Below are 14,712 nucleotides of genomic sequence, written 5' to 3' on the forward strand. Positions count from 1 at the left end.
ATCCGTCAAGAACATAGTCAGGCTTTTCTGTAGAATGGGGACTCTGACGTCACAGCCTCCGTAACGATAATAAGCTCTATGTCGAAAGGGTGGCTGGGTCAAAGTTCACCAGGACTACTGGGCGGAGATGGGGAAAACGATGGCCCTTTTATGACTTGTGGAACTTCAACTCCCAGAATTCTGGCTCAGGAATTCTGGGAGTTGAAGTTCCACAAGTCAATCATAGGTCCATCGTTTCCCCCACCCTGTGCTGTGGACAGAGAAAAGCCGGAACGGCCATTATCTCCTCTCGGGCAAGACTCAGGCCGGTGCCGATGTCAGGGTGGCATCTTCGAAAATGTTTTCTAAGCGACGGTACAGGGTAGCAGAATAATATGGCGGTATTGTTCGGCAGCCTAATTTTGAGAGAAGACAAGCCCGTTCAGTGGAGGAAAATATTCTAATAGTTCCCATGCCCCACCAATGGAGGCGATGTTTAGGGAGCCGTTCTTCTTTTCCAACCTCTCTTTCTCTCTCTTCCGTATCTCTATGGTCAAAAAACTCGGCTCCCCACCCTTTTTTTTTGAGCCAGAGAAAGCCCCGGAAGTCAAAGAAAACGGATGAGACGGCGGCAAAATGGCAGCTGCCGGCGGGGCAGCGAGTTCTGCATCCGGAGCCCCAATATGCGTCCTGGTGCTGGGCATGGCTGGCTCTGGCAAGACGGCGCTGGTGCAGGTGCGGGCGGAGCGGGAAGGGGGAATCAGCCCGGAGGAAGGAGGCCTTTAAGAGGGCTGCTTGGTCCCTTTGCTGGCTTTCTTTGACCTATGGCTTATTTTCCATAGAGGCTGATTGCCTACCTGCATAGTAAGAATTCTCCTCCGTATGTCATCAATCTGGATCCCGCCGTTTACGAGCTGCCTTTCCAGGCCAATATCGGTGAGTATATACGGTGGTTGTCTCTGTGCTTGGCCAGTTATTTTCTTCAGAAAAATATGAGAGTATTTATTGGTTTTGCTATAAAGCGCATGAAATAAAAGAAAGGTCATGGCACACACTTGAAAGTAAATCAGGAAGACTGTAATTGTGGGGTCTGTCTGGCAAGAATAAAGAATGCTTATCCACAGGAAATATGCATGTATAAAACTTGTAACAATTATGGGTAGTTAGAAAGCTGGTAAAATGGGTAGTTAGAAAGCTGGTAAAATGGGTAGTTAGAAAGCTGGTAAAAGTAACAAGTTAGACAACTTGCAGACCTCAGCTAAAAGTTGGGAATAGAGATGACCTGCAGCAAATGAAATGTGTATTAGATAACTCCTGGGGGATTCATTAGCCAAGGCCTAGGGCCAATAGAACAAATTGTAGAATTATTACTAAAATGTTTATTAGATATTATTTTGCCTTGTCCCGGCTCCTCCTTTAGTGAAAATGTATAAAGCTTACTTAATTCTTTGTTCTTGGCATTTTGGCCAGGAGCCCTTTTCCTTGGGGTATCCTAATAAAAAGCAATAAAAACCTGCACCTTGTGTCTGGTGTCCTTCATTGGCTTCGGCACCAGCCTCAGACCCGAACTGGGGACAACACACAAACATGCAAATCTTTGGTTCAGGGTAAAATTTAGGGACTGCAGATATCCAAGCAACTGCGCAGTATGTAAGCTGCCACACGTTTAGCCCATATGGCCACCTATATGGGCATGGTGGCTCCTTCACCTTTCCTCAGTTCTAGGTGCCATAGATCAAGCAGAATGTATCCCGCACAGGGATGCTATTATTCCAAGTACCTTTACTATTGTCAACTAAATGGAGTTGCTGTCAGATGTGAGAAGATAATAGTTCTCCTTATGATTGCAGAGCATAATTGGAGCAGCTCAGTATTTGCAGGCTTGTTCTGTATATAACAAAGGAATAAATAGTAGGTTTTATTCTGTTTTAAAGAATTTAAATCATATTGAACTGGATCTCATTAATATGAATGGATGAGTACACCTGATTAAACTTGCATACATTCTACAGTCCTATATTAATTAAATCTTTGCTGAAAGTTGCTCAGGATCGATTGTAAATCTGTGTGTTTATGATTTCCATGTTTACCTGACATGAAATTACCTAGAGCAGGGGTGTCAAACTAGTGGCCCTGAGGCCGGATGTGTCACATGCAGGCCACTCCCAGTCTGCCTCCACAAATGCAAAAAATGTCGCAATATGTCGTGATATGTCTCATGACACAATTGAGTTTGACACCATGACTTAGAGCACAGCTGTCAAACTCGAGACCCATGAAGTAGATGCGTCACACACTGGCCACGCCCATCCCCATTTAGTGAAGGGGGGGAAGTCACGATACATCATGTGATGACAATGTGATGCCTCAAGTTTGACACCTCAGAACTAGACAGTCTTACGGAAATATTAGAGCTGCACATAAGATGAACAAGTTTTGAGAAAGTAGGAAACATTGGGGAGGATGTTACATTTAAAGGTAAATTATGTTTGTTTATACATTCAAGTAGAACAGTAAGCCAACAATAAGATATGTTCCTTTTAAATTTGTTTTAAAATCATACTTTGTATAATTTCCATCCTCTCTTGTTTTCCTTTTTTTTTTTAAAGATATCCGGGACACAGTGAATTACAAAGAAGTCATGAAGCAGTATCCTTGCCTTATTTGGCTATTTCTTCAAAATGTAACATCACTTTTTATTTGTGTGTGTATATTGCTGGATGTTCATGCTGTTCCATTTGTGTCTGACTCTGTAGTATAGCTTTTATTGATTTCCTGTGGGATTGTGCTGGGGAATATGCTGACCTAGTGAATTGGATTTCTCCAACTTTTCCTGACTTAACTCCAGATATGCACTGGGCCCAAATGGTGGCATTGTGACGTCCCTCAATCTTTTTGCTACAAGATTTGACCAGGTACATATTTGCTTAACTGATTTTGCTGGTGTGCTTTTCTGAAAAATTCAGTATTCTGGGATAGCAAAGCTTTCCCATTGAGCTTTACAGCACACACTAAACAGTTTACAGCAGGGGTGTCAAACTCGCAGCCCTTGGGCCGGATGCGTCATGCACTGGCCACGCCCACACCCAGTTTAGCAAAGGGTAAAAAAAGTCATGTGATGACACCATGATGACACGAGTTTGACACTCCTGGTTTACCGAGTCAGTTTATTGCCATCAACAATTTGCTTCAGAGGACAACTTTTGAACCAAGGTATCTTCAGATGTGCTAACTTACAAAATGTGTCCAAAATATGAAACCAATGATTCCTGTGGAATTGAAATTTGGCAAATTTGATAAAACATTGTATATTACAAAATGTCATAAAACATTTCCTGTGCTGATATTTGACTGTGCTACACAGTTCATGGGCTATTTTCAAAGCAGATAAATATCTACATTTATTGAAGCCATTGAAGATGTTGAGGAATCTGTTAAGGAAATATCTCTGAAGTGATGACCCAAGGGATCATGGGTTGTCTACTCATTGCTGAAGTTTGGAAATGTTCACTGCTAATGTAATATATTCCATCCTTTTGAAGTCAGTAAAATGACCCAAATTGTTGGGAGCAATATACTGGCTCTGTAAGCCACCTAGAGAGGGTTATAAAGCACTGTGGTATATGTCTAATTGCTATAGCTGCACAATTGAAGAATTGTCACTTACAGTAATTTTGTGATACTGAGCCACTTTTTTTAGTACCTCTTCTGCAAAGTCCAGTTTTATTTCTGTATGCAAACTGTATTTTCTCTTTAATTTTTATCAGGTGATGAAGTTCATTGAAAAAAGACAGACTGCATCTCAGTGAGTCAAATCTGATGTTGGGAGGGAGGGGGTGGCCATTGGGAGGCCCCCTTTTAAGAAGGGACATACATGCATTCCTTATTTTAAATAGACATGCTTTACATAGGAAAAGTTACCTTTCTTTTCTTTATAGCTCTTGTTAACATTATCTTAGTGTTTAACGTGCAACTCACAAAACGATAAAATGACAAAACAGTAAATTAGAAGAAACTCACAAAATGATAAAATGACAAAACAGTAAATTAGAAGAAATAATCAGGTGATATTGCTCAGAATTCTAGGTCTAGAATTAGAATTTAAAATGGTATATTCTCAAATACCCAACATGTCAAAAGCCTATTTGGATGGGTATATCAAAGGGACCCAGGGTTCTAAAACTAAGGCATGGTGAAAAAGGCTGGTGGTCAGCATTATTTTAAAATGAGATTCAAATACCGGCAAAGCATGTCACAAGTCCTCTTTGGGAAAGAAGCGGTTCAGCCATCAATTGTGATGACTTAACAAATGATGGGGTTCTCCAACTTTTTTGGAAAGCTATGGATGCATTTGAAATTATTGCATGTTCAATCACAAAACACTGAGAGTAGTCCCACATTTTTTCCCCTCACACAGGTGTAAACATTTGGTGGGTTTTATTTTTTGTGTGATTAGGAATATTTTGAAATGAGTGCTCAGTACTTTCAATTCCTAAATGAATTAAAAAAAGATTTAAACAGGGCTGGAGTGGCATGTGAAATACTTTAGAAATATTTCTTTGAGCAACTAATTATGCCTCGTCACTCCTAAAACAGCGGTCTTGGACTAAAATGATCATTTATTTTGATTTGATAAAGAGAATAGTTCACAAATTCATCCTTTGTTTTGAAAAGAAATAATAATTAAACCTGGATTCGGTTCTTTTCTCTGTGGGTAGTGGCTCTGTCTTGAATTTCAGAGACAGCAGTGGAGAAGTATACACTACTGTCTAGCTCCTGTGTGCGCAATCTGAATAAAATGTCTTCTGTATATTCTGAGTGTGTGAGAGATCAAATCTTTTTTTTCTTGCAGGTATGTCCTAATAGATACACCTGGGCAGATTGAAGTGTTTACTTGGTCTGCCTCTGGCACTATCATCACAGAAGCCTTGGTTAGTGACTTCTATTCATCTGATGTTGGGAGTTAATTAAGGATGGGGGAAACACGCTTTGCTTTGTTAACAATAATCTTGAAATGTCTATTTAGGCTTCCTCTTTCCCATCGGTGGTGGTTTATGTGATGGACACATCTCGCAGCACTAATCCTGTCACCTTCATGTCTAACATGCTGTATGCTTGCAGGTAGGAGGCACTTTCCCACTTTCTTTACAATTCCCCCTTTTTTTTGTGGGATAAAGGTCTGTTTTTAAAACAAAATTCTAATGTAGTTCTTGTTCTCCCAGACTTTTTATTTACATGCACCAATCTGCTTTCCCAGCACAAACGTTCTTTGTATTTAATTTAGAAAAGTATATTATAAATTTAAAAGCTAGGGAAAATCCAAGCATTCACACCAGGAAAGCTGACTTCAAAAGGGGGCTGGGGGGGGGGGGTGTTGCTCAGATTGTGTGTTGTCCCCCAAAGCTCCTCCTTTTGGTCTTGCAGAAGAATCTGCCAGAGAAAGGTGTAAATTTGGTTGTATGGGAAAGATTAATCTTTAAAATAATTGTAGAGCCCTTCACAACAGAGCCAAGTTAACATATTACAGCCCAATTTGTTATCTTTAACATATTTGAGCCACAGTGGCACAGTGGCTAGAGTGCAGTATAGCCTGCAATACTGCCCTCTATTCACAATTCTGCTGATCACCGGCTTCCAGCAGTTTGGCAGATCGAATCTCACCAGGCTTTTATTTCATATCATTTTTGCTCTTTTGCTTATATTTCTGTAGTTTTGAATGGTGTAAAATTTTCTTTCAGTAAAAATATTAAAACAACAGTTTCATGCCTGAGACATCCTTTTATCTGATTATCCACTCTTTTTTCAGCATCCTATACAAAACGAAGCTCCCATTCATAGTGGTCATGAACAAGGTGAGTGGGGTGTCCCAGAGCCCACATTACATGCTAGATATCAATGAGCTCATCTGTTAATATTAAGCAAACACTGTCTTTCTGCCATACCTTCTTGTTTCTCTCTCTCTTTTTTTTAAAGTGAAGGTTATCTATTCAAACTTGACTCCTGATGAGGATGTAGAGATGTTTGTATAGTTTTGGCAGCATAATAGATGTGCTATATAGCTTTGTTCCAGAATTAAAGGTGGTGGTGGGGAATCTTCACTTCCTATTTTAATTGCAGCTATGGGATTTCCAGGTTGTCTCCCATTGAAATGTTAATCAGATTTAGTCTTATTTAGCTTTTTTGAGATCAGAAGTTCAGTTAAAGTGCTGCGACCTTCTGTGACTTTTTTCTTCAAAGAAGCAATAAAGAATGTAAGGCTAAATTGTGATATTCAACTAATATTTGGGGTATGATATGTTCATATGATATGAGCCGTGGTGGTGCAGTGGTTATAGTGCAGTACTGCAGGCTACTTCTGCTGACTGCTGGCTGCCTGCAATTTGGGCAGTTCAAATCTCACCAGGCTCAAGATTGACTCAGACTTCCATCTTTCCGAGTTGGGTAAAATGAGGACCCAGATTGTTGGGCACAATATGCGGACTGTAAACCACTTAGAGAGGGCTGTAAACAGTGGTGGATTGCAGTTGGTACACCCCGGTACAGGCGTACCTGAGCCTGCCCGGAGCACCGGATACTGTTCCATTCCAGTGCTCCAGAGGGCCCACCCGCCCGCCCTTGCTCCTTACCGTCCTTGCTCCTTACCGTCCTTTTAGGTCTTCAGCACTTACGCGCACAGTGCATACAGCACCTGCATGACGCTCTGCTGAGCAGCTGGAGCGTCACAGAGGCTTGGGGAAGCACCAAGATGCATGCGCACGCTGCGCGCATCCATGTAGACACTGGCAAGCCCGTTCCAACTGTACTGGTTGGAACAGGATTTGAAACCCACCACTGGCTGTAAAGCACTGTAAAGCGGCATATAAGTCTGAGTGCTATTGCTATTTTTGTTACTGTCATGTTTTCCGCTATCTCCCAAGAAAAAGAAAATGGTTTTGAAGAGAAATTACAGTTTAAATGGTCATTAAATGGCAAACAGTTCAGTGAATACAAAATGAGATGGAATAGGGCAAAGTAATGGATTACACCATTGGAATCTCTTTGATATTGAATAATCAGGCCAGTCACCTTGATATCGTTTTAGACATATTTATGAAATGTCAAATATTGAGCAGGGACAGAAAAACTATCAGTAGCACAGTGTTGTTAGATAACTGTTGTGTAACCACATTTGAGGGACCATCACATCCCAGTGGGATTGGCCCACTACACCCATGGCGGTAGAGAAGGCATGCTGTGGGCCCCATTGGCTAGGGTATTCCTGCAGGTGGGTCCAGGAGAAGAGCCTTCTCTGCCATTGCTCCTGCCCCTTGGAACATCTTGCCCCCCTGGAGTGAGGTCCAATCCTCCCGACCTTTCACAAGACCTGGCTCTGCCAGTTGGCTTGGGGCCCCAAGGAGGAGGGGGCCTCACATTGGGGAATGGTTGACATATTAAATACAAAGACTACCTCCCCCCTCACTGCTCATCCTATTTCCTCCCTTCCCATCTTTTAGTTAGGATTGAATGTTTATATTTTATAGTATTTTGTTTGTATCCTGTATAGATTTTATATATTTTATCCTTTTACTATTGTAAACCGCCCAGAGTTACTCTGTGTTAAGATGGACGGTCAGTGAATTTAATAAATAAATAAAATTTGAAATATTGCATTCATCTATCCATCTCATCAAGAAGGTCAGAAATCTTTTTGAGGATGATACCAAAGTAATCAACTATCTGAAGAATCCAGGTTCCAATATAACTAGAGCCATGAAAGCTTGCTGAGTCACTGTCTTAATATTCCACTAAACTCTGCTGAGATTCTCAGCCATTAATCTTAAACACTGTCCTTTGGGGCACAGAGAAAAAGTTTTCCAATATCAATCCTTCCAGTGGTTCTCCTGATTGTGCTGAATAACCATATCTTTTTACCACTATTTACAAAAGGGAATTTTCAGGCTTCCCAGTATTTTCTTTATGCTTCTCAAAACATGCTCCAGTTTGTTTCCTTCCTTCCTTCTTAAAAGGTAAAGTTTTGAATTGATCACAATAGTTCATAGATGGCCTGTTGGGTTTTGATGGTATTGCAATCTTTCATTTTTTACCATGGTTTTTCTGTGCAAATGAAATGAAGAGCCATCAGTCTGCTTTCCTACACTTCTAGAAAACCAGCAGTTACGATGAGGCCATTGGTCCTTGTTCCTGGGCCAGTAGGTAACAAAGTATAATGGCTAAGATTCTGGCAAGACTTCTTTGGCAGAAGCTGTTTCTATGTTTCGCTTAAATGTATACTATTTACACCCTATTTATTTTTCTTTTTCAGACAGACATCATTGACCATAGCTTTGCACTTGAATGGATGCAGGACTTTGACGCTTTTCAAGATGCCCTCAGTCAGGAAACCAGCTATGCCAGTAATTTAACTCGGTCTATGAGTCTTGTTTTAGATGAGTTCTACAACACACTTCAGGTGGGTGTTCTCTTTTGTGCTGTAAAGGGTGCAGTATGTTCTGTCTGCAGGCGGGTTTGTTGAAAATATTATTGAGTAATGCAGTTTTTGGTATTGAATAGGAAGAGGTAGGTTGAAGTTAAGCAAGTCAAGCAAGACAGAGCTTTTAATTCATTTGAATCCATATTTCTAAAGCCACCCAATTTATCAACAACTTTCTCTTGCAGGTGGTGGGTGTTTCTGCTGTACAAGGAACAGGGATGGATGAATTTTTTGAACATTTATCCAAAGCTGTTGATGAATATGAAAGGTGAGATTTTTTTAGTAAAGGAAGGAAAATAGCAAGAGCAGCCTGGCATGCTATGCATTATCTTTAGGGATATCTTGAGTTTTGGGACATACTGAATTTGAGTTTCTAAGATAACTTTTTCAAAAGGCAATTGGGTTTTCTTTATTTTTCCTTGAAGACATTTCACTTCTCATCCAAGAAGCTTCATTGGTTCTGATAGGATGGTTGGAGGATGGAAGGATTAGCTCTGACAGGATGAGGGCAGGGAAATGGAAGGATCATATTTCTTTGCAGTCCGGTCTGTTCTGGTCATTAGCACTCTGTGAGAGCCATTGAGGTTGGGGGTTTTATCTGTGCCCTTAGGTCACCTTAATCAGAGGGCAAGTGGGAATTTGCACTCTGCAAACCTCAACTGAATTTGAGGTTGCCTAGAAACTCTAGAGAGAGCCAGTTTGTTGTAGTGATTAAGGCATCAGGCTAGAAACTGGGAGCTTCTGTAGTTCTAGTTGTGTCTTATGCCCTGAGGCATCTGGATGACCTTGGGCCAGTCAAAGTGTGTCAGCAATGGCAAACCATTAAAAAAAAAAAACCTTGTCAAGAAAACTGCAGGGATTAGTCCAGGCAGTCACCAGGAGTCATACTGACTCAAAGGCACAAAAAGAAAGAAAGAGTGAGTTTCAGCAAATAATGCTTCCAGTTATTTGTACCCTATGGATATACTAAGATTTCACAACAATCTTCAGAAATCAATTATTTGCGGTGTGTATTGGAGAGCTCAACCGTTGAGCGGTTCCATATCACGTCTTTTGATGTACTGTAGAGTAGGCAGATCCAATGGGTTTTCACAGGGCACCACCAAATAATTCATTCTTGGTGCAGATATTAGGCTTGTAGGAAAAATTCCTCTCTTTCTATAGCATTAAATAAAACTGATATGATTACTTGTAACAGTTCAGTACTGCTGATCATGTGAGAAGAACTTTATTATATGAAATGTTTTTTAATGGTTTGTAAGCTTTCTAGAGTTGCCACCAGACGAGATGGGCAGCATATATGTTTAACAAATAAATACATTATTGTCTGTTAGAATGTATGCACTTATATATGTGTGTATGTATGTATGTATATATGTATAAAATAGTGCTCAGTAGTAAATACATGAAGCCCCTTTTTTCCTTCTTTCAGAGAATATCGACCAGAATATGAGCGCCTAAGAAAGCAATTGGTAAGTACATGCATATACTTTGATGCTCTGAGCTGTACTGATGTAAGTCCTCCCATCCCCAATTGTGTCTGCATACTTGTTGCTGGATGTTGGAGAGTAACTGCCCCAGCTGGAAGGAGGGCTCAAGCAGGGAATTAGCTTGGATTTCCTATATAAACTTAAGAGGTCTGAACACCCCCACCAGCGCCCAAATACCTTTGACCTTTCCCAGACAAAAGCTGCCAATATGGGGAGATTCTGTGTGATAGGAAGGGAACCCCTGAGTAGCTAGTTTGAACTCTACCTGGGTCTGGTTGTTCACATCTGACATTGGAGTTCTAAAGGTCCCAAAGGTGTTTTTTCAAGAGGCAACTGGACTTTCTGGTTTTTCTTTGAAGACGTATCATTTCTCACCCCAAAAGCTTCTTCAGCTCCAATTGTCAGCAGCATCAACTCTGTTACCTACAACATTGCAAAATATTCAACCAACTTATTAGTGCCTCTAGTTGGCAACACGTCTCCAAAGAAAAACCAGAAAATCCCGTTGCCTCTTGAAAAAGCAGCTTTGGGACAACCATGATCTGGTGGCTGAGAATCTTCATAGACAGTTCCAAAAGGCATTTCTTCAGATGTAAATACTAACTCGCCTATCCGGTGATAAAAGAAGTGTGAGGAAAGGAAACCAAGCAGGTAATCCTAGGACTAAGGTGAAGAGACCAAAATCTCCAAGGCCCAGGAACCCTTTCTTTTTCCATTGTTAAATTAATTCAAAGCACTGATGAGAGTTAATGTACAATTATGGAAGAACACAGATCTCTTTTCTATGAATAATAAGAAGATAGTGGTAAGCAATTACTTATTCATGACATGCTAAATAAACCATGATGACGGAGTCCGAATGTATCAAACCACAGTTCATTTAATGTAGATGTATTAAATAAACCTAATTAGCTAAGTTTGAACAATGCTGTAAATAAAAAATCAAAGTAACATGCTCAATGCAGTACGTAACATAACTGGGTTTCTCGCCATTTCTCACTTACAGCTCCTTAAGCATTCCAAACATCTTCCTTCTTAGTTTTAGTCCTTAAGGCAGGATTGAATTTCTGTTCATTTTTTGCCTCAGTTGAAAGGTAAGAGGGATGGGATATAATTACAACTTAAAGGATCCAAGAGAATTTTACTGAAATTAAGAAGCTAGGAGGTAATCTGAAAACTACATTCATGTCATATTAAGTTCCAGCGTGAGAGCAAATTGAGATACAAACGCATAGGGGGGAAAAACGTGTTATTGGAATGCTCTCTGTTCATTTACAGGAAAGAGCTCAGAAGCAGCAGCAGGAAGAACAACTGAAAAGCTTACGGAGAGATATGGAGCCTGTTGCTATGGGGAACAGCCCAGCGGTTTCAGGTACATGAGTACCTCTACAGAGGCTGTCCCTGAAAAACATTTCTAAGCTTCAGCTTGTACAGAATACAGTGGAATGGGCAGTTATGTGCACTCCTAGAACAGCATGTTACACCTCTACTCTGTGAGCTGCGTTGGCTGCCAGTTTGCTTCCAAGTCCAATTCAAGGTGCCATTTTTAACCTTTAAAGCCCCTAATGGCATGAGATCAGGCTCTCTGAAGGACTGCCTCTCCCTGGTTATATCAGCCTTGCCCCCAGCAGATCTGGCATGTTGTGGGTCCTATCAACTACGGTCCCACTACATTTGGTTGGCCCCAGGAGATGTGCTATCTCTGCCATGGCGACTGCCATCCTTCCCCCCCCCCCCTTTTGATAGGCCTCAAGACCTCATTATGTTATCAGGACTGGGATTCCCAAGGTACAGGAGACTTGCCAATATGGTTCAAATGTTGTGGTGGGCATTTTTATCCCTCTCATCACCTACGGTTTGTATCTTATTCTTTAATGATACACTATATTGCCAAAAGTATTTGCTCACCCATCCAAATAATCAGAATCAGGTGTTCCAATCACTTCCATGGCCACAGGTGTATAAAATCAAGCACCTAGGCATGCAGACTGTTTTTACAAACATTTGTGAAAGAATGGGTCGCTCTCAGGAGCTCAGTGAATTCTAGCATGGAACTGTGATAGGATGCCACCTGTGCAACAAATCCAGTCGTGAAATTTCCTCGCTCCTAAATATTCCACAGTCAGCTGTATTATAAGAACGTGGAAGTATTTGGGAATGACAGCAACTCAGCCACAAAGTGATAGGCCACGTAAACTCATCCAACATCAGTGTGTGACCTCACAAATGCGCTTCTGGAAGAATGGTCAAAAATTCCCATAAACACACTCCTAAACCTTGTGGACAGCTTCCCAGAAGAGTTGAAGCTGTTATAGCTGCAAAGGGTGGACTGACGTCATATTGAACCCTATGGATTAGGAATGGGATGTCACTTAACAGTAAGTTCATATCCGAGTAAAGGCAGGTGAGCGAATACTTTTGGCAATATAGTGTATTTATTAGCGTGGATTTTTACATCTGTAATTTTTTACATTATTTTGTTTTGTTGTGTGCTGTCCAGAGTCACTTTTGGTGAGATGGACACCTATATAACTTTGATTAACAAATAAGCACTGTTAAATGTCAATTGTTCGTGCATGCGCAGAACGATTTACAGTGAACTGCGCATGGACAGTCACTAGAACACAAAATGGCAGCGGCCCAGTGGTGGCAAGGGAACCGGTTCGGGGGCATGGCAGGCCTGGATTGCTGCTCGTTCTGCGATCCAGGCCTGAATTCCACTACCGGTTTGGGCGAATTGGGAGCAACCTGATCATTTTATCTACTCCACTACATATTTCAGGATATAGTTTGGGAAATAGTTGGGTTGCACAGGGAAGCACCGAAAAAGAAGAAAAGGAGGGTCTGCTGGTAGAATTTGTGTATGTTGGCTTGCTTATGGTACTTGCCGAAGGGATCTGGCAAGGTATTATGCCATAGCTGTAGGACTAAGCAACTATTGTTGCTGCCTTGCTAACTTTCTAAAACTGCCCAGAGCCTGCATTTAGGTATTTACACACCCCCTTCTGAACTTGTAGAGTTTGAGGAACTCCAGGACAGGGTGTTCATCCTACTGCACAGGAAGAAATGGAATAATGGCTTTTTGGGTTGATTTTGGTCCAAAGGTTCAGTGGCAGAATCTTCATTAGGCTCATCAGAACTGATTTTGACACGAGGAACTTTGGATCCAGAAGAGGAGGAGGAAGAAGCCCAAGACAGTGATACTGATGACATTGATCATAAAGGTAATTCTGAAGGAATAGGAGGAATTAAAAATTGCAAGTTAAGAGGGATGGTGGGCAGATTTTTCCATCAGTTGCTTTACATGGAGTTTCTAACAGTAAAGTCATTACCTTTAAAACCCACTTATGACATGGGTCAAGGGTATCTGGGGTTGGCCTTAACCTGCCCCACTTGTTCCAGTGGAAAGAGCCTACTTTATATCCCAGTGGCTCAAAACTTTAGGCTGGTGGAGTCCAGGTGAAGAGCCTTTTTTGCTATGGTCCCTGCCCTCTGGAATATCCTCCTATCAGAGGTGAGATCCACCTCCAAACTCCTGGCCTAAAAACGTGGCTCTGCTGCTTGGCCTGGGGCTCAACAGGGACCCACTACATTGGGAGTGGCTGATGGGATAGAGAAGATTCTCTGCCCAAGGCTGCCCATCGTCTTGGTTTTTAAGTTGTAACTTTTTATTTTAATTCTTTTTTTGCACTTTTTAACTTTTATTATGCTGTAAGCTGCCCAGAGTTACTGTATGAGAAAGGGGTAGTGTAGAAATTCAATACATAAATAAATACTCTGTTTTATATTCATTGTACAATCCAGCAAAGGATTATATGGATGCTGAATGTCTATGGAGATTCTCAGGTCACAATTGTCCCAAAGGTGCTTTTTCAAGCGGCCATTGGTCTTTCTGGTTTTTCTTTGAAGACATTTCGCTTCTCATCCAAGAAGCTTCTTCAGCTCTGACAGGATGATGGGGAATGACTGAGCTGGCGAAGCTTCTTGGATGAGAAGCGAAAAGTCTTCAAATAAAAAACAGAAGGTCCAGTGGCCTCTTGAAAAAGCACCATTGGGATATGATGATGCTGGTTTCTATGAGGGCATTTTGGATCCCAAGGCATTGGTGAGACTCACTTTGCTAACACATCTCTTCTGTTTTCTGCTACAGTGACGGAGGAAAGCCATGAAGAACCTGCCTTCCAAAACTTCTTGCAAGAAGCTAAGCTGCACTATTCGACTAGAAGCAACCAGTAGAAGAGAAAAGGACACTGAAAGTGAAGAACCAAGAGCTATGAAACAGCCCCAACTCTTTGCCATCTAAGGCAACCGTTCTGGTTCCCTTGACTCAAGGCTATCAACTTCTTTCCATGGCAACTTTTTCCAGTGGGAGACTAAAGCAGTTTGCCAGAACCGGATGGTCATTTTCACAGATGAGACATCATCACTTGTTGGCAAAAGAAATATGACTTTGAGGGATCTTGTCTCTGTTGTGAATTTTACCTATCATGTATGTTTCTGTTTTGTAAATTATTAGCAAATATCTATTCTACTACATTTTCTTGGTGGCTGACATTTTCTTCTAGCTTAATTATTGGCACTTCACTCCCCCCCCCCCCTCCGTATATGCTGGAATAAGAGAAGACACAACTGGCATGGGAGTTTAGAGACACCAAGAACATGAGATGATAGGTCATTTTGCTAAGCATTTTGAGGGTGCATGCACTGAAAAAAGACAACACAAAAAAGGCTGGAAAATTACTTCTGATCATGTGGGAACCTGTACGTCCTCAC

At 41.3% G+C, this 14,712-nt stretch overlaps 1 protein-coding gene across 1 annotated transcript; it reads left to right on the forward strand.

The window, feature by feature from the left end:
- The first annotated feature begins 236 nt into the window (after nucleotides 1–236).
- Nucleotides 237–14,475, forward strand: GPN1 (GPN-loop GTPase 1). The gene is made up of 14 exons (XM_032215496.1): nucleotides 237–714; nucleotides 822–915; nucleotides 2,589–2,628; nucleotides 2,828–2,894; nucleotides 3,747–3,784; nucleotides 4,832–4,910; nucleotides 5,006–5,100; nucleotides 5,786–5,831; nucleotides 8,282–8,428; nucleotides 8,635–8,717; nucleotides 9,882–9,921; nucleotides 11,218–11,311; nucleotides 13,044–13,163; nucleotides 14,090–14,475. The coding sequence occupies exons 1-14, from the start codon at nucleotides 616–618 to the stop codon at nucleotides 14,173–14,175; spliced, it is 1,128 nt and encodes a 375-aa protein (XP_032071387.1). The 5' UTR covers nucleotides 237–615; the 3' UTR covers nucleotides 14,176–14,475.
- Nucleotides 14,476–14,712: the final 237 nt, after the last annotated feature.

This window comes from Thamnophis elegans, chromosome 4 (assembly GCF_009769535.1).
Source record: "Thamnophis elegans isolate rThaEle1 chromosome 4, rThaEle1.pri, whole genome shotgun sequence".
Classification (NCBI taxonomy): Eukaryota; Metazoa; Chordata; class Lepidosauria; order Squamata; family Colubridae; genus Thamnophis; species Thamnophis elegans.

What these genes read in the sequence shown, in the direction of transcription:
- GPN1 (XM_032215496.1), top strand. Translation starts at nt 616, where the DNA reads ATGGCAGCTGCCGGCGGGGCAGCGAGTTCTGCATCCGGAGCCCCAATA. An exon ending in TCATAGTGGTCATGAACAAG is followed by an intron (nt 5,832 to 8,281) that starts GTGAGTGGGGTG and finishes TTTCTTTTTCAG; the next exon opens with ACAGACATCATTGACCATAG. An exon ending in AGTTCTACAACACACTTCAG is followed by an intron (nt 8,429 to 8,634) that starts GTGGGTGTTCTC and finishes TTTCTCTTGCAG; the next exon opens with GTGGTGGGTGTTTCTGCTGT.